The following is a 16327-nucleotide window of genomic DNA, read 5'->3' as shown; positions in this document are numbered from 1 at the left end:
CATTTCTGTTAACTTTTTTGTGTGTGGTACTGAGGATTGAACTCAGGATTTCTCACATATTAGGCAAGGACTCTACCTCTGAACCATACCTCTGGTCCATTTTATTGAATTTTATTTTGATATAGGATTTCCCTGTGTTGCCAAGGCTGGCCTCAAATTTGCAGTCTTCCTGCATCAGCCTCTTGAGTAGCTGGGATTACAAGCATGTACCACCACACCAAGTTATATTTTTTATGAACAGACAATAATCACATTTATGAGGTACAGTGTGATACTTAAGTGCATAAATACAGCATGTACTGATCAAATCAGAGTAATAAACATTTCTATCTCCTTGTCACTACTTTGTGTTTGGAGACTTCAAGCTCCTCTCTTCTAGCTATTTATATAATAGATTATTGTGCACTAGCTATAGTCACCCCATTGTGCTATCAAACACTAGAACTTATTACTCCTATATAAATATGTCACATTTGCTAAATGTTATCTGATGTTACTTTATGCCCCCCTCCCCAGCCTCTAGTAACCACTCTTCTATATTCAGATCAACTCTTTTAGCATTCATACATCAGAGAGAAGATGCAGCATTTGTCTTTCTATGTCTGGACTATTTCACTTAACATAATATCCTCTAGTTTCATCTATTTTACTATAAATGATAGGATGTCATTATTAATCATTCTATCTTATTGAAGATTTGGCCTTTTTCTTAGTGTAAAATATCCTTTTTCTCCTGTAATTTTTTTTTTTTGCTTAAAATCTACTTTGTCAAGTATTATTATAGTCAGCCTGCCCTTTTTTAGTTATATTTGCATGGAAGAGCTTTTTCCATCCTTCACTTTCAACCTACATGTGATTGGGGTATCAAGTGAGTCTCTTATAATTGGCACATACAGTTGGCCTTCAGTATTCTTGGGTTCCACACCCATGGATTCAATTAGCTGTAGATTGTGGACTATGTAGTTAGACCAGTGGTAGTTGTGTCTATTCTGAACATGTTCATGTCTTTTTTCTTATCATGATTCCCTAAATGATGCAGTATGCTAACCACTTACATAGGATTTATATTGTATTTATACATGATAAGTAACCTAGAGATAATTTAAATTTAAAGTATGGGAGAACAAACATAGGTTATATGCAAATACAGTTCTGTTTTATGTAAGGTATTTGAGCTTCCACATAGTTGGTATCTGTGGAGGGAAGGGTGTCCTGGAACCAGTCCCTAGTGGACACCACAGACAGTTGTTTCAGACAATTCAGTGGAGGGGCCAGTTTCCACCATCGTCTGTGAGTACGCTCTGCTTTTATTCCTATTCTAAAATTCTTGTGTTATGAGAAAGAGACAGTTTTCTGTGTTTAAGAAAACAGTATTGTTAAAAGTGTAACACAAAGGATGTGATCCAGCCCAGAACTAGGTTTAGCCCTATATTTATAAGCTCTACTGCTTTAATTGCAAATGTGTAAAGGCGAAAGTACTTCCACTTGAGGGAAGATGTATATCTTTTTCTTTCCTCACTGGAAAAATGTTTTCTGGTAAAGCAAAATTCATTTTTATTATAATAATGGTTTCTAAAAATTAAAATATAAACAAAAAGATTGAAAAGAGGTGGAATCTTCTGCTAACCAGAAGTATTTTTATCTATTCACAGTCATTCCTACTCCATCCATAACCCTACAAAGACTATGCATCTCTTAGTTAATTAATCAATTAGTCATTTAATTCAATATTTACTGAGCACCTACTATGTGCCAGCTCTGCTTTTATGCCTGGGGATTCTGTGGTAGAACAAACAGACAAAAAAAAATTCATGCCTCATGGAACATGCATTCTAGTAAGGAAATAAGATTAAATAAGTACATAAATATGTTACATAGCTTAATGGTGCTAAGAAGAATAAACATGAAAAGTTGTATGAAATGTTTAGAGATGTTGAGATTTTATTTTGAATGGTCAAGAAGGTCTTCAAAGAGAAAGTGTCTTTTGAATAAAGATCCAAAAGAGATAGAAAAGCTGGCCATGCCAACACAGGAATAAAGTGTGTACTTGCACCTGGCAGAGGGGAAATCCAAATATAGCAGCAGTTTTGTGTGTTTAGGGACAGCATCTGGGCCTTGACAGGAGCTGGAGAAGGAGGAAGGGAAGGGAAGTAGAAGAGAGTAGATGAAATGAGAACACTAGTAGGAGCTGAGCTATGTCCCCCAGAACTTTGTAGGCCATTGTAAGGCAGGGCATTTCCTTGGAGAAAAATTGGGGCCATTGAAGAGTATTGAGCCGAAGAACAGACAGGATCTGACTGTACAGGGTTGCTCTTGATGCTGCTCGGAAAAGGATTTTAAGGTAACAAGGTCAGAGGCAATGAAGCCACTGCAGAGGCTACTGCAGAAATTGAGGCAAGGAATGATAAAGAGCAGAAGTGGGGAAGGGGGTTGAATTCTGGGAGTGTTTAAAGGTAGAGGCAATAGGATTTGCTGAGGTCTAAACTTGGGCTGTGAAAGAGAGAGGAAAGCCAAGAATAACCCTGTATGATTCAAAGAATAGAACTGAATGAATTGAGGTGAGAAAGACTGTGGGATGACCTATTTTTGAAAGAATATGAATAGCCCGGTTTGGCCAGGTCAGTTTTGAGATGAAACATGTGGGTATGTCAAGCAGGCAACTGGATAATTGGAAACGGAGCTTAAGGCAAGGTGCAGGCTGGTTGTACAAATATAGAAGTCTTCAGCATGAAGTTGGATCCTAATCCAGGGCTGAGTTAGGTCGCCTAAGGAGTGTTACTGGAAAAGAGTCCACAGTCTGAGCCCCATAAGGGCTAGGGAGAGGAGAAAGAATCAGTTTAAAAGACTGACAAGGAACAACTGGAAAGGTAGGAGAAAAAGCAGCCAGCATGATGCTCTGAAAGCCCACAAGAAGGTTGTCCAAGGATATAAGAGTACCTCTTAGCATTCTTGCATTACACATAACGTTTCACCCATTTGTTTCCTGACTAGTGCTGAGCCTTCCCCTTCAGCTAGAAAAATGGCAGTGTTCAAGAAGTTAAAACTTCTTCTCTGGAAGAATTTCATCTTAAAGGTAGGTATAGTTATTCATGGTGGGATGTAGGTTCTTGGGAGTGACTGAATGTTTATGTGAAATTGGTTGCTAATAATGGGTTAAAGAAACAGTAAGAACTTTGCTTGTAAAGGGGCACTATTCTGCAAATAAGTCATGTTTCCATGGTAATTCTGTTAACCCTCATTATGAAAGATGATATCATTGTCTGATTTCCAACCAGTGGTGTTGTAGAAAAGTTAATAGAGGGGCTGGGGCTCAGTGATGGAGCACTTGCCTAGCATGTGCAAGGCACTGAGTTCGATCCTCAGCACCACATAAAAATAAATAAAATAAAGGTATTGTGTACAACTACAACTAAAAAAGATATTTAAAAAAGAAAAGTTAATAGAGATGTTTCTATTAAACTATTATACTCCCCACCCCATTTGTTATATAGGGAGACTAGAAGAAAGGATTTTTTTTTTTTTTTTTTTTTTTTTGGTACCAGGGATTGAACCCAAGGACCACATCCCCAGCCCTTTTTTATATTTTACTTAGAGACAGGGTTTTGATGAATTGCTTAGGGCCTTACTAATTTCTGAGGCTGGTTTTGAACTCTTGATTCTTCTGCTTCAGCCTCCAGAGCCACTGGGATTATAGGATGCAAAATGGAAGAACATTCTCCTCAATAGAGACTTAGAGTCTGATTTTGAGTTAACCTGTAACTTTTGTTTTTATTTTAGAAGCGGAGGATTCTGATGACAGTGCTTGAAATCTTGATGCCATTACTATTTTCTGCAGTTGTATTGTATCTTCGTTTTAATAGTGTCCCAAGAAAAAGAGCTGCTACTAATTACAGTGCAATTGATGTCAGTTCGCTGCCAGACTTCTTCCATCAGTTTCCTGTGAAAAATAAATTTCAACTAGTTTATATCCCTTCCAAGAGTGAGACTTTGAAGGCTCTCACTGAAATGGTGGAAGATACTTTCGATGTTGAGTTTGAAGGTTAGACATAAGGTGGGGAAAGGATAGGGAAGGTATTTTCACATAGTATGAAACTGTTTTCTGAGAGTTCTGCTTATAGAAGTAATTCCAAATCTGAGGTTTTCAAATTCTAAAGAGCCCACGCAGGTGGTAGTTGGAGGAAAACTGTCCATGATACATTTTTATTATTTCAAAAAACACACTGGAGACATATATTTATATCATGAGGCTTCAAGGGTAATCAAAATGTTAAATGTTAATAAGTATTTTTAACTATCATGACCCTATTATTTCATGTTAATCAGAAGATCTGATTGCCAGTTATTACATGTCTCTGACTAATAAAGAATGGAAACCATTCAGAGACTCTGACAGGTTCTGTGCTTCTCTTGTTCCATTCTACTTCAGTCTCCCAGGGAGGAAGAAAGGTCCTCAAAAGGTCATAAGATTGTACTCCCGCAGTCCTGGCTATTTGGGAGGCTGAGTCGGGAGGATTGCTGGAGTCCAAGCCTGGTCAACATGGTGAGACTCCATCTGGAAAAAAAAGATTCAGCTCATGTCCTTCCAATTGCACCAAGAGTGAACCAGATTCTCCAGGCTGCCTCTGCCTTCCTCTCCAGCCTCCTCCAAGCCCACTCTCCCTGTGCTATCATATCCTGCACATGCAGGTGGCTTTTCACCAGCTCTTCCCTCTGGCAAAAAACAAAACAAAACAAACAAACAAACAAACAACAACAACAACAAAAAAAACTGTGCTCCAGCCCTTCTGGGGAGCTATTCTCTCTTAGCTTCAGGTTTTAGCTGAAATGATGCTTATGAAGGTAGCTAAGCAGATTTTCAGTTTCTCGCCTCTGCCTCATTCCCCTTGATGGATTTCTATAGCAAATAGCAAGGTCCTGAGGAAGTAAGTAGTTAAGTATTGAAGATTCCAAAGTCAGCAAGCCAGCTGGAGCACATTGAGAGAGTGGCTTGGGCTGAGGTTTAAGAAGTTGGTAGGAGCCCCGTAATTCTGAGTCTTGCAGACCATGTTGTATGTGCAAAAGGCAGCCATCTATGGGGTTTTAAGAAAACATATAGTTTGTTTTAAAATATTTAAATTTAAAAATTTTTAAGTTTGAAAGTTCTATGATATAATTTGATTTAAAAGATCTGATAGCTTGAACTAGGGAGATGGAGATACATAGTTGAATTCAAGATACATTTTGGAATTAGAAGGGATCAGTCAGAAGCCTTCTTGCCTTTTTTGGACCTTCCTCAGTCAGTACCTTACCCCTTCAGAGAAGTATTTCCATCTGTATGGATTTCCCCCTCACTCCCAAACAAGCCTCAGTCACCTCCACTTCAGAAGGAAACATTTCCTGTATTCTTTCCCCTTTAAGATCCTTCTTCAGGCAATTTATGTTTGTCTGATAAATATCTTGGAAATTATTTCTATTTTATTTCTTCCCACCCACTTAGTAACATAATCTCTGTTTTGCCCTCAGTACTAGAGTGATATCTGCTAAGAAAATGTGATCAGGTGCCGCAGTCTGGCTGCAGCAAAATAACCGGGGGGTGACGAACAACTTGTGTAGATTGATACAGCAGGAGTGGAAGCCGTTTATTGCAGGACAGGAGCAGTATTTATACATTCCACACAGCTTATCTAATTAGCATAAACTAGATACATCAGTCAACCAATAAGGAATCTCCACACTTAATGGCTCGTTTTTTGTTACTTCTCAAACCACACCCTCTGGCATTTTGCCAGGCACCATCCAGACTTGTTTACGAACTCTAACATTCCCCTGGCAAAATGCCAGGTGTTATTTTGACTTGTTTACAGACTCTGACATTTTCCCCCTTTTGTTATAATTTAAATAACGACCATAGTGGTTTTTACATAAACACCATAAATAATCTGCTACAAGCAGAAGGGGAGAATACAAAATGTCACAATACCAAGCCACTTGATGGCTCCATGCAAGAAGCCCTTGGAAAAATTATACCAGTAATGACACCATTTGTAAAGATACCGAGTTACAATTTGTTGTAGATTACAGTTTGTTGTCTCAGTCCAGGTAAAGCAGTGTCTCAATAGATTAACTCACAGTCCAGGTAAATCACAGTCCAGGTAAGTTCTGCAGGCAGCTAGCTTGATCCGAAGTCTCGTCCGGTTCTCAGCAACACTGGAAATTCTTCCACCTTGGTCTTTACCGGCACTGGGACGAAGGCAGGAACTCCGGATGGCTAAAGAAAATCCTATAGCATTCAACTAAGAAAACAACCTTTTGAACAATTTAGTACATTATCTCAAGGTTTTTTACATTTGAAATAAGCCTTAATGGTGCTCATTACTCATCAGCTTCCAGGTATGGGAGAACCATTGTAGCTTAGTTATTGGCATTGAAAATGACCAAACATCAGGGACACCAGTAGTGTCTTCTGCTGGCTGTAGTGCCTGGGCAGCCCCAGATGGCCCTGGGGAGTGTCCCGGACTCAAACTGCTACTGGGCACAGGGAGCAAGAGCCTGTGAGACTGTGCCTCCAGGTCAGGTCTAGATTTGGGCTCCCGGCAGTGGAAGAGCCAGCTCCCTGGCCAGGAGGCGGGGAAGGGCCAGTCGCCTCCGCCTCTTGGAAAATCCTTGCTGCGCTGTGACTGGCTTGCACACTCGGCAGCCGCCTCTCCACTTCACGCACCCTCCGGTAACAAAAAGTATTTAGTAATAGCCTTTTGCTGCAACTTTTTTCCTGATAATCCTTCCTCCTCTGATAATCTTTCTTCTTCTGAACTTTCTGTTTCTTTCTGACTAGAGTTCCTGGGCTTCCATCAACACATGCCCTAACTATTCTTGGTTCCACTGGGGTGCCTTCTTCCTCTTAGTAATTTACTTCTCACCCCTTCCATATTTTCATCACAAAGACAATACAATACACTGAGACAAAACAAGACACAAACATACTGCATCAATCTTCTCCATTTTCTCGAAATGGCCATTTTTCCTCTCGCCCTATCTGCCTAGGGACGAGCAGATTTGCTCCCGTCCTATCTATGGACGGGCAGCTTTTTTTTTCCGTCACTTACCCCCGAGTGTCCCGGGGCTCCCCGTAACGGGCCACCATCTGCCGCAGTCCGGCTGCAGCAAAATAACCGGGGGGTGACGAACAACTTGTGTAGATTGATACAGCAGGAGTGGAAGCCGTTTATTGCAGGACAGGAGCAGTATTTATACATTCCACACAGCTTATCTAATTAGCATAAACTAGATACATCAGTCAACCAATAAGGAATCTCCACACTTAATGGCTCGCTTTTGCTACTTCTCAAACCACTCCCTCTGGCATTTTGCCAGGCACCATCCAGACTTGTTTACGAACTCTAACATTCCCCTGGCAAAATGCCAGGTGTTATTTTGACTTGTTTACAGACTCTGACAATCAGGGTCTTGCTAGTTGCCAAATCCAGGACTTCCTTTCCAGTCTTCATTCTCTGTGTCTTTGCTATACAACAGGGCAGTGTCCAAATACTTCTTCCTTGAAATCCTCTTCTCCTTTGCTGTCTTTTGTTTCTGCTTTCCTGATATCTTTGCTTCCCTCTGTTTTACTCACTTCTTGTTCCCCAAACACTGCCTTCCTTTCTCACTGTTCTCTTTAGCACAAATGTGATACATGAAACTGTATGGTATTAATTAAAGTTAGGTGCCTAATCCCAAGTCCTACTTCCCAGAATTCTTTTACAAATTGGAATGTACTTTTCTGGGATTTAAAAAAATCTTCAATACATTGAAACTTACAGTAAATACAGGAACTCCTTTGTACTGGAAATTTTACACAATACAAAAGACAAAAGATAAAAATAACTTTTCCTTTTTATTCCATATCCTAATAAAATTCTTCACCCTAGAGTAATGACAAATAACAGTTTGATGATCTTTTCCAGTGTGTGGTGGACATCAGTTTTGGTTCTCTTCCTGTAGCCTGTTTCTCTGAGAGTCTGACCCCCTCCCGCTCTCAGCTCATGTATTTTCATTGCTGTTGACTGCACTCTGGGCTTGGGATAGATCATGTAACCAATGCCTAAACCAATCTGCACTTTGCAGTCCCTTGCATGGATGATCTGTCATGGAGGCATGCTTAGTGGGAATCAAGGAAATGTGAGATTTTTTTCCTGGAAATTTCTGAAAAAGAGGTTATTGCCATTCTCTCTGGTAATATAGCGGACTAGCTCATTTGGATCATCCCTCCAGTGAAATGTAAATGCTGGATGAAAACTAAAAATATGTTCTTGGAAGCATTAAAGAACTAAATAGTCAGGAATTATCTAGCAAAAAAATATATAAGTATTTTATCTTTTAATCCAAGGGATGATTACTTAGGTATTAATTTTATAACTATTTATTAAACTGAGCATTTTGTTTTGGATACCTTCATATGTATCTGATAATTTTTACAATTTAACTGTGTATATGTGTGTGTGTTTAAAAAGAAACCTAAGCCAGGTGTGGTGGCACATACCTGTAGTCCCAGCTACTGGGAGGCTGAGGTGGAGGAATTGTAATAAATAATAAATAAATATAACCTAAATAAGGCTAAAGAAACAAAACAGAAACTGTGCCTATCTGTCCATATTTGAAATAAATAAATTTACTCCTTATGTCTTGGTGGACATCCTTCTTACACTTTTTTAAAAAATATTTTTTAGTTGTCGATAGATCTTTATTTTTTTTATTTATACGTGGTGCTAAGAATTGAACCCAGTGCCTCACACATACCACGCAAGGGTACTACCACTGAGCCCCAACTTTTTCTAACCATGTAAATACCTAAAAATTGGATCCTATTGTAGGAACAGTTTTGTTGTCTGACTTTTATCACCATATTGTAAATGTATTTCCAGCTTGTTAGATAATTTCCTACATAAAAATATCTAGATGAAAGAAAGAACCCAAAGAGGCCCTAAATTGCTTTTGATGAAACATGCATCGTACTAGAGGAAATTGAACTAGTTTTCATAGCCTTGTAAGGCACAGAGCGAAATAAGAAGTTAAGGCTCATTCAAGGTGGAGTGTCAAATAGGAGACTATCTCTCCATAAAGCTGGAACCCAAATTGCCTACATCTTTAATGTAAAGTAGAAGTAAATATATATCACTCCTACCCCTGAGGATCTGCAGGAATGTTGCCTTGGAATTGAGCACAACAAGGAGAGCTCAACCCTGAGACTTGTAGCTCAAATTCAAGGAGAGACACAAGCCAGTTGTGGGGAGAAAAGAATAGGGGGGAAAAAAGGAATGAAAGTGAAAAAAAAGAAAAATGAAAACCCCTCACACTATGAAGTGGGATTCAAGACTGAGAGACGCAGTGTAAGTCTTCTTTGGAGGATATACCATCATTCTGTATCTCAAAGAAGACACTCCCCCACCCCACACACAAATATTTTAATGTCAGTGAGCAAATGTGCCAGGAAATGATACCAAGGGTGACAAACAGTATTAACAACAGAGAGCAAAAACAGAAATAGAGGGGGTGGGGTTGTGGCTCATCGGTAGAGTGCTTGCCTTGCATGGGTGAGGCATTGGGTTGAATCCTCAGCACCACATAAATGAATGAATGAATGAATAAATAAATAAATAAATTAAATAAAGATTAAAAAAACAGAACTAGAAGATTCAGATAATGGAATTATTAGTCTCAAATTACAAAATCACTACTTAGTTCAAAAAATAAAAGAACATATTTGTAGGTAGTATGTCACTATAGTCATAGCCAATTGAACTTGGGAGGGGGCAAACATTTCTAGAAAAGAAAAATAAAATAACCAACATGTAAAACTTGGGTTATAAACAAGATATGAAAGGATGAAATGGAACTTAAACTTCCTACAAAAATAAAGATCATTCTTTTAACAACAACAACAACAAACCCATCAGGCTTTACCCAGGTCTCAAGTTACTCACAGGACATAATTCTCTCTCTCCCTTCCTTAGCATGAAGTCCCAGGACAGTTGCTAGCAGTTCTTGGGATTGTAGACTTCCAGTTCATGTTCTGACCTGATTAATCAGATTTTTTTTTTTTTAGAACTAAATCAAACAGATTTTATTAAATTTTGTTAGAATGAGGAAAACAAATGATATAAAATAAGTCTTAAGAAATGCTCTTTTGTACTACTATCTCAAACTATTTTTCAGTGTTTTACAAAATGCTCACATGGCAAATGCGAAAAGCTTCAATACTCTTGTAACTGTTGCTGCAATAAATGAAACATTAACAAACATACAAATTTCTTCTGTGTCAATTTTAAAAGTTGAATTACTGAATCACATACTAATTTTTATGTTACTCATACATATTTTATTCATTCACATTTAACGAGATCATTGCCAATACATACATTATTTTCCTTAACTTTATTTTTACATTAAGTCAATGTCTGTCATGCAGCCATCCAAAACCTTACAATAAAATTACACAGGTTTGTAGTCTAATTTAGATTCTAGCTTCTTAGAATCAGTCACTTTTCTGACTGCTTTCATGAAGTCTTCTTGAACTACAAAATCATGATCAGCACGAATTGCAAACATACCTTTTTCAGTGCAAACATTTCTCAGGTGATTAATCAGATTCTTGTCTGATGTCTCTTGTCTTCCCACCTTCTGTCTTTTAATTTCTTTGCTCCTATATTTGCAAAATGAATGAGTGAATGGAGAAGTAAACTGATATTTTATATCTCCTTAGGTAGAGAGGGGGAAGTAGATAGCATTTGCCTGCACACCCAGCTGCTCTCTAATTGGATTTTTTTTCTCTATAGTTCTAGGCTTTTCTTCCATGTCTGTGTTTGAAAGTTACAAAATTAATGATCCCAAAGCTTTCTACATATTGGTAGGAATTGTTTTTGACCATAACTTCAATGACAGCAGGGAACCTTTGCCACTTGGGGTAAGAAAATCTTTTCTGTAACAAACTTCTTTTACAACTTTACCTTGAGCCTAAGTAGCTTATTTGCTCCTCTGCTTTCCTCTGTGGTAGCTTTGCCATCTTATTTCCAGAGTTGATGAGAGAATGCTTTTGTGTTTCATGTCTTACCACTGGTCTTTGAAGTCCCTTTGGATTTTAGATTCTTTAAAAGAGAATTTATTCTGAGCAAACTTCTGTCCTGACAATGCTGGATGACATGTATTTAACTGCTTAATTATAGAAGTAGGCTCCAAACCAGGGTACATAAAGCCCAGTCCTACCTCTGCACCTTATTAGTGGTGCAAACTCAGGAAAGTTATGAAATGGTGTCTGCAATGTCTAACATTTTAGTGTCCTTACTGGTGTAGTGAGGTTATTATTAGTGCCTAACATACAGGGTTGTTGTGAGAATGAAATAGATTTATGTCTGTTAAGCACTTAGAACAGAGCCTGTAATAGGAGTTTTCCAGAGAGGATTAGTTATTTTGCCATTATTACTAATCTCACTTCAGGTATGATAGGTTTCTGTGTGTGTTTAAGGGAAAAAAACAGTTAAACATTTGAATATTTAATGTTTTAGAATGGGAAAATTACTCATGTACAGTTTTTGTGCTCTATGATCTGATGATTAATTGTTAGAACTTGTGTGGGGTTAATAAAATAACCGGGAATACTTTGTAGGCACTTCACTCATCAATGCCAGGCACATTGCAGACACCATTTCATGTAAGCCTACAGCAGTCTTCAAAATAGGAACTGATAGTAGCATCCCCATTTTATTGATGGGGAAACTGAAGCATAAAGAAACTTGTCCAGGGTAGTATAGTTCTTCTATAGGAGATTTTGAGTTTAGGTCCAGTGGCCTGGGTTCAGAGTATTCAGTATCCTATTATTTTTCCCCAGTTTGGTTCCAGGGATAATTTGCAGAGAATGCAGGGAAGACCTGCATGAGAGAATGCTATGTGGTCAGTTCCAGGACTGACATCAACCAGTGTGGGCCTTTCCTCCAGTCACAGCTGATGTCAAGCACAGTGCTTTGTTTTGCCACTGCTGAATTTCACCATCTTGTGACCAAATTTGTTTTCTCTTTATACTCTGTAGGTGAAGTATAACTTGCGCTTCAGTTATATTCGGAGGAACTTTGCATCAATGAAGCATGCGTTTCTTCAAGAGGACTCCGAAGGCTGGTGCACATCCTTTCTTTATCCTCCTAACCTAAGCTATGAACCCAGGGAATTTGCATTTACTGATGGCGGAATCCCTGATGAGGAAATCCAGAAGCTGTGTGAACTACCATGAGCATACCCACTCTTGTCCTATGGCTCATATTTGGTTATTTTATTTTTTAAAATTTGTTATACATGACAATAGAATGCATTTTGACATATTGTACGCAAATGGAGCATAGCTTCTCCTTCCTCCAGCTGTACATGGTGCAGAGTCACTCCAGTAGTGTAATCACACATGTACATGGGGTAATAATGTCTGTCTCCTTCTACTGTTCTTCCCATCCCTGCAGCCCCACCCCTCCTCTCATTCCCCTCTACACAAACCAAAGTTCCTTCATTCTTTCCTCTCCCCCTACCCCACTATGGATCAGCATCCGCTGATCAGAGAAAACATTCAGCTTTTGGTTTTTTGGGATTGGCTTATTTCACTTAGCCTGATGTTCTCTAGTTCCATCCATTTACTTCCAAATGCCATAATTTCATTCTTCTTTAAGGCTAAGTAATATTCCATTTATATATGTACCACATTTTCTTTATCCATTCATCAGTTGAAGGGCATCTAGGTTAGTACCATAGTTTAGCTATTGTGAATTGAGCTGCTATAAACATTAATGTGGATGTGTCACTGTAGTATGCTAATTTTAAGTCCTTTAGGTATAGACCGAGGAGAGGGATAGCTGGGTCAAATGTGGTTCCATTCCAAGTTTTCTGAGGTATCTCCATACTGCTTCCCATTGTGGTTGCATTAATTTGCAGTCCCACCAGCAATGTATGAGTGTACCTTTTCCCCCACATCCTCGCCAACACTTATTATTGCTTGTATTTTTGATAATTGCCATTCTGACTGGGGTGAGAGGAACTCTTAGAGTAGTTTTGGTTTGCATTTCTCTAATTGCAAGAGATCATGGACATTTTTTATATATTTATTGATTGGTTGTATTTCTTCTTCTGTGAAATGTCTGGTCAGTTCCTTAGCCCATTTATTGATTGGGTTATTTGGTTTTTTGGTATTAAGTTTTTTGAGTTCTTTATATATCCTGGAGATTAGTGCTCTATCTGAGGGGTGTGTGGTAAAGATTTTTTTTCCCATTCTTTAGACTCTCTCATCATGTTATTGATGGCTTCCTTTGCTGAGAAGAAACTTTTTAGTTTGAATCCATCCAATTTATTTATTTTTTAATTTTACTTCTTGTGCTTCAGAGACTTGTTAAGAAAGTCAGGTCCTAAGGTGACTTAATGAAGATTTGGGCCTACTATCTTTCTTTCTTTCTTTTTTTTTTTTTTGAGAGAGAGAGAGAGAATTTTTTTAATATTTATTTTTTAGGTTTTGGTGGACACAACATCTTTATTTTATTTTTATGTAATGCTAAGGATCGAACCCAGCACCCCGCGCATGCCAGGCAAGTACGCTACCGCTTGAGCCACATCCCCAGCCCCGGCCTACTATTTTTCTATTAGGCAGATGCAGGGTCTCTGCCCTAGTGTCTAAGTGTCTCTGCTCTAGTGTCTAAGTGTCTAGTGTCTTTGATCCACTTTGAGTTGATTTTTGTGCAGGGTGAGAGATAGAGGTTTAATTTCATTTTGCTACATATGGATTTCCAGTTTTTCCAGCACCATTTGTTGAACAGTTATCTTTTCTCTGATGTATGTTTTTGGTGCCTTTGTCTAGTATGAGATAACTGTATTTTTGTGGGTTCGTCTCTGTGTCTTCTATTTTGTGCCATTGCTCTACATGTCTATTTTGATACCAAAACCATGCTGTTTTTGTTGCTATAGCTCTGTAGTATAGTTTAAGGTCTGGTATTGTGATGCCTCTTGCTTTAATCTTCTTGCTGAGGATTGCTTTGGCTATTCTGAGTCTCTTATTTTTCCAAATGAATTTTTTAAAATATATTTTTAGTTGAAGTTGGGCACAATATCTTTATTTTATTTATTTATTTATTTTATGTGGTGCTGAGGGTCGAACCCAGCGCCACGCATGTGCTAGGAAAGCCCTCTACCACTGAGCCTCAGCCCCAGCCCCCCAAATTAATTTCATGATTGATTTTTCTAGTTCTATGAAGAATGTCATTTGGATTCTAATGGAAATTGCATTAAAATCTGTATAATAGTTTTGGTAGTATGGCCATTTTGACTACATTAGTTCTGCCTATCCAGGAGCATGGGATATCTTTCCATCTTCTAAGGTCTTCTTCAATTTCTTTGTTTAGTGTTTTGTAGTTTTCATTATAGAAGTCTTTGTTAGATTGATTCCCAAGTATTTTTTTTAGGCTTTTATGAATGGGGTGGTTTTCCTAATTTTTCTTGCAGTGGATTCATTGCTTATGTATAGAAATGTATTTGATTTATGGGTATTGATTTTATATCCTGCTACTTTGCTGAATTCATTTATTAGTTCTAGAAGTTTTCTGGTGGAATTTTTTTGATCTTCAAAATATAGAATAATGTCATCAGCAAATAGTGATAGTTTGAGCTCTTCTTTTCCTATTTGTATCATTTTAAATATGGCTCATGTTTATGATGCTATTTTGTTATTGTTTTGCTGCCTGAACACTTACTAATAAGCTTAGCACTTCAGAAGTAGTTGAAGGAATTTGAATTTGAAAATGTGGCATTCAGTAATATGCTTACATATAAGTTAAAACATATAACATGCTTACATGTATGTTATGCATACAATTATATTGTTTGAAAGAAGGATGGAAGCATTTTACATGAACAATGAGTGTGAGTCCCTTTCCTAGGTTTCTGTATATATTAACTTTTCTATTAAAAAAATATTTACTATTGCTCTCTGCAGACCACCATTTTAGTGGACTTTTTAAAGATGTTAAAGCTCCCAGAGTGTTGTGTGGGAATTTATCTTGATGCAATAATAGCTCTAGAGGTTACTGCCAGGAAATCGATCCCCAAGGCTGGAGAACCAACATTTGCATATCCTCTGTGTCACAGCAGACACCAGCACTTACTTGAGGTACTGGGGCAGAACCACCTGGTCCCTGTAGCTTCTGAGTAGCCTGCTGAGCACCTGTGGGCTTTGTCTGTGTTTCTTGGGCAGAGGACATCAGGGACAGAGTGCAACCATAACTGGTGTTACCAGTGGGTGGCCAATGTAGGGATGACATATCCATCATCATGGGGAAAAAGTGATCTGTGCTTTACAAATGTGTCAGATTTATCTGGCCATTTCTACTTGTAAGTTCCACTCCTGTTTATTCGTTATCTCTCTTTTCTCCTTCCTTCCTTCCTTTCTCCTCCTCCTCCTCCTCCTCCTTCTTCTTTTGTGGTGTTGGTGATCAAACCCTGGGCCTTATAAGTGCTAGCCAAGTGTACCACTGAGCTACACCCCCAGGCTGTTCTGTTCTTTTGAACACATATCCTGTTTAACATATATGTTCCATTTATCCATACCTAGCATGCCTCTTTCCACTAACTACGCCCTTTGTGTTTCATCTTTTCTGTTCAATTTAATAAAGGAGGAACAGAACACAACTTTCTTCACTGTTGAAAGGCTCCATGCCTGCCTGAACAGCTCTAAAGATTCTTTTCTTGCTTTGGAGGATACTTCCCAGCTCTGTCCCCAGAATCTCTGAACTCTGCCTGGCTTCTGCATTGATTAGTGCTTCACTTTGATTTTACTCACTCTGATATTTTAGATTTTCTTGATTCTTATTCTGCCCTCCTGCCCCACCCGACTACTGGCATAAGAATCCCAGTTTCCTCTTCTAGGCCACATGATCTTGGCTGACTATGCTCCTATCCTTGGTCTCAGAAAGGTTCCTTTCCCCTACCAGTCTTGCTCAGGAGAAGCTGACAGAACATTAAGACCAAAGGGTGTGCTTCCAAGAGCTCCTAATTTGTCCCAAGGGATGATGTGTGGTTCTAAATCTGGGCCATGATCCCTTGGTGCTTTAGTTCTCTTTCTGTGGGAATTCATGCTGACTTTTTGCCCTGGCAACCTTCTAGTGAGGATAAAGGAGAGCCTTTCTGAGTGGCTGCTTCTCATCAGCTTGCTCTCTTGTGGAAGGCCAAAGTAGTATGCGACTGTGTCTGTCTCCCTTCTGATTGGTGCGGCATCATGAGTCACTCTGTGATCTGGTTGCCTAGGTAACCCGGACACTAGCCCCAATTTTTAGGGTATGAGCGA

At 38.7% G+C, this 16327-nt stretch overlaps 1 protein-coding gene and 1 long non-coding RNA gene across 2 annotated transcripts in view; one reads left to right on the top strand and one right to left on the bottom strand.

Annotated features, from left to right (window-relative positions):
• LOC114096973 (ATP-binding cassette sub-family A member 17-like) overlaps positions 1-16327 on the top strand; it is a 113283-nt gene that overhangs the window by 15660 nt on the left and 81296 nt on the right. Inside the window, 4 exon segments of the mRNA XM_071605754.1 lie at positions 2992-3073; positions 3778-4039; positions 10806-10933; positions 12053-12213. Of these exon segments, the coding sequence (XP_071461855.1) occupies positions 2992-3073; positions 3778-4039; positions 10806-10933; positions 12053-12213 (633 nt within the window).
• LOC139702918 (uncharacterized) lies at positions 4170-7426 on the bottom strand. The gene is made up of 3 exons (XR_011705468.1): positions 7083-7426; positions 6109-6272; positions 4170-4552 (listed from the first exon to the last, which is right to left on the bottom strand). It is a non-coding gene; the product is annotated as an uncharacterized lncRNA (long non-coding RNA).

This window comes from Marmota flaviventris, chromosome 19, assembly GCF_047511675.1.
Source record: "Marmota flaviventris isolate mMarFla1 chromosome 19, mMarFla1.hap1, whole genome shotgun sequence".
Lineage (NCBI taxonomy): Eukaryota > Metazoa > Chordata > Mammalia > Rodentia > Sciuridae > Marmota > Marmota flaviventris.
This window is presented reverse-complemented; position numbering and strand designations above follow the sequence as displayed.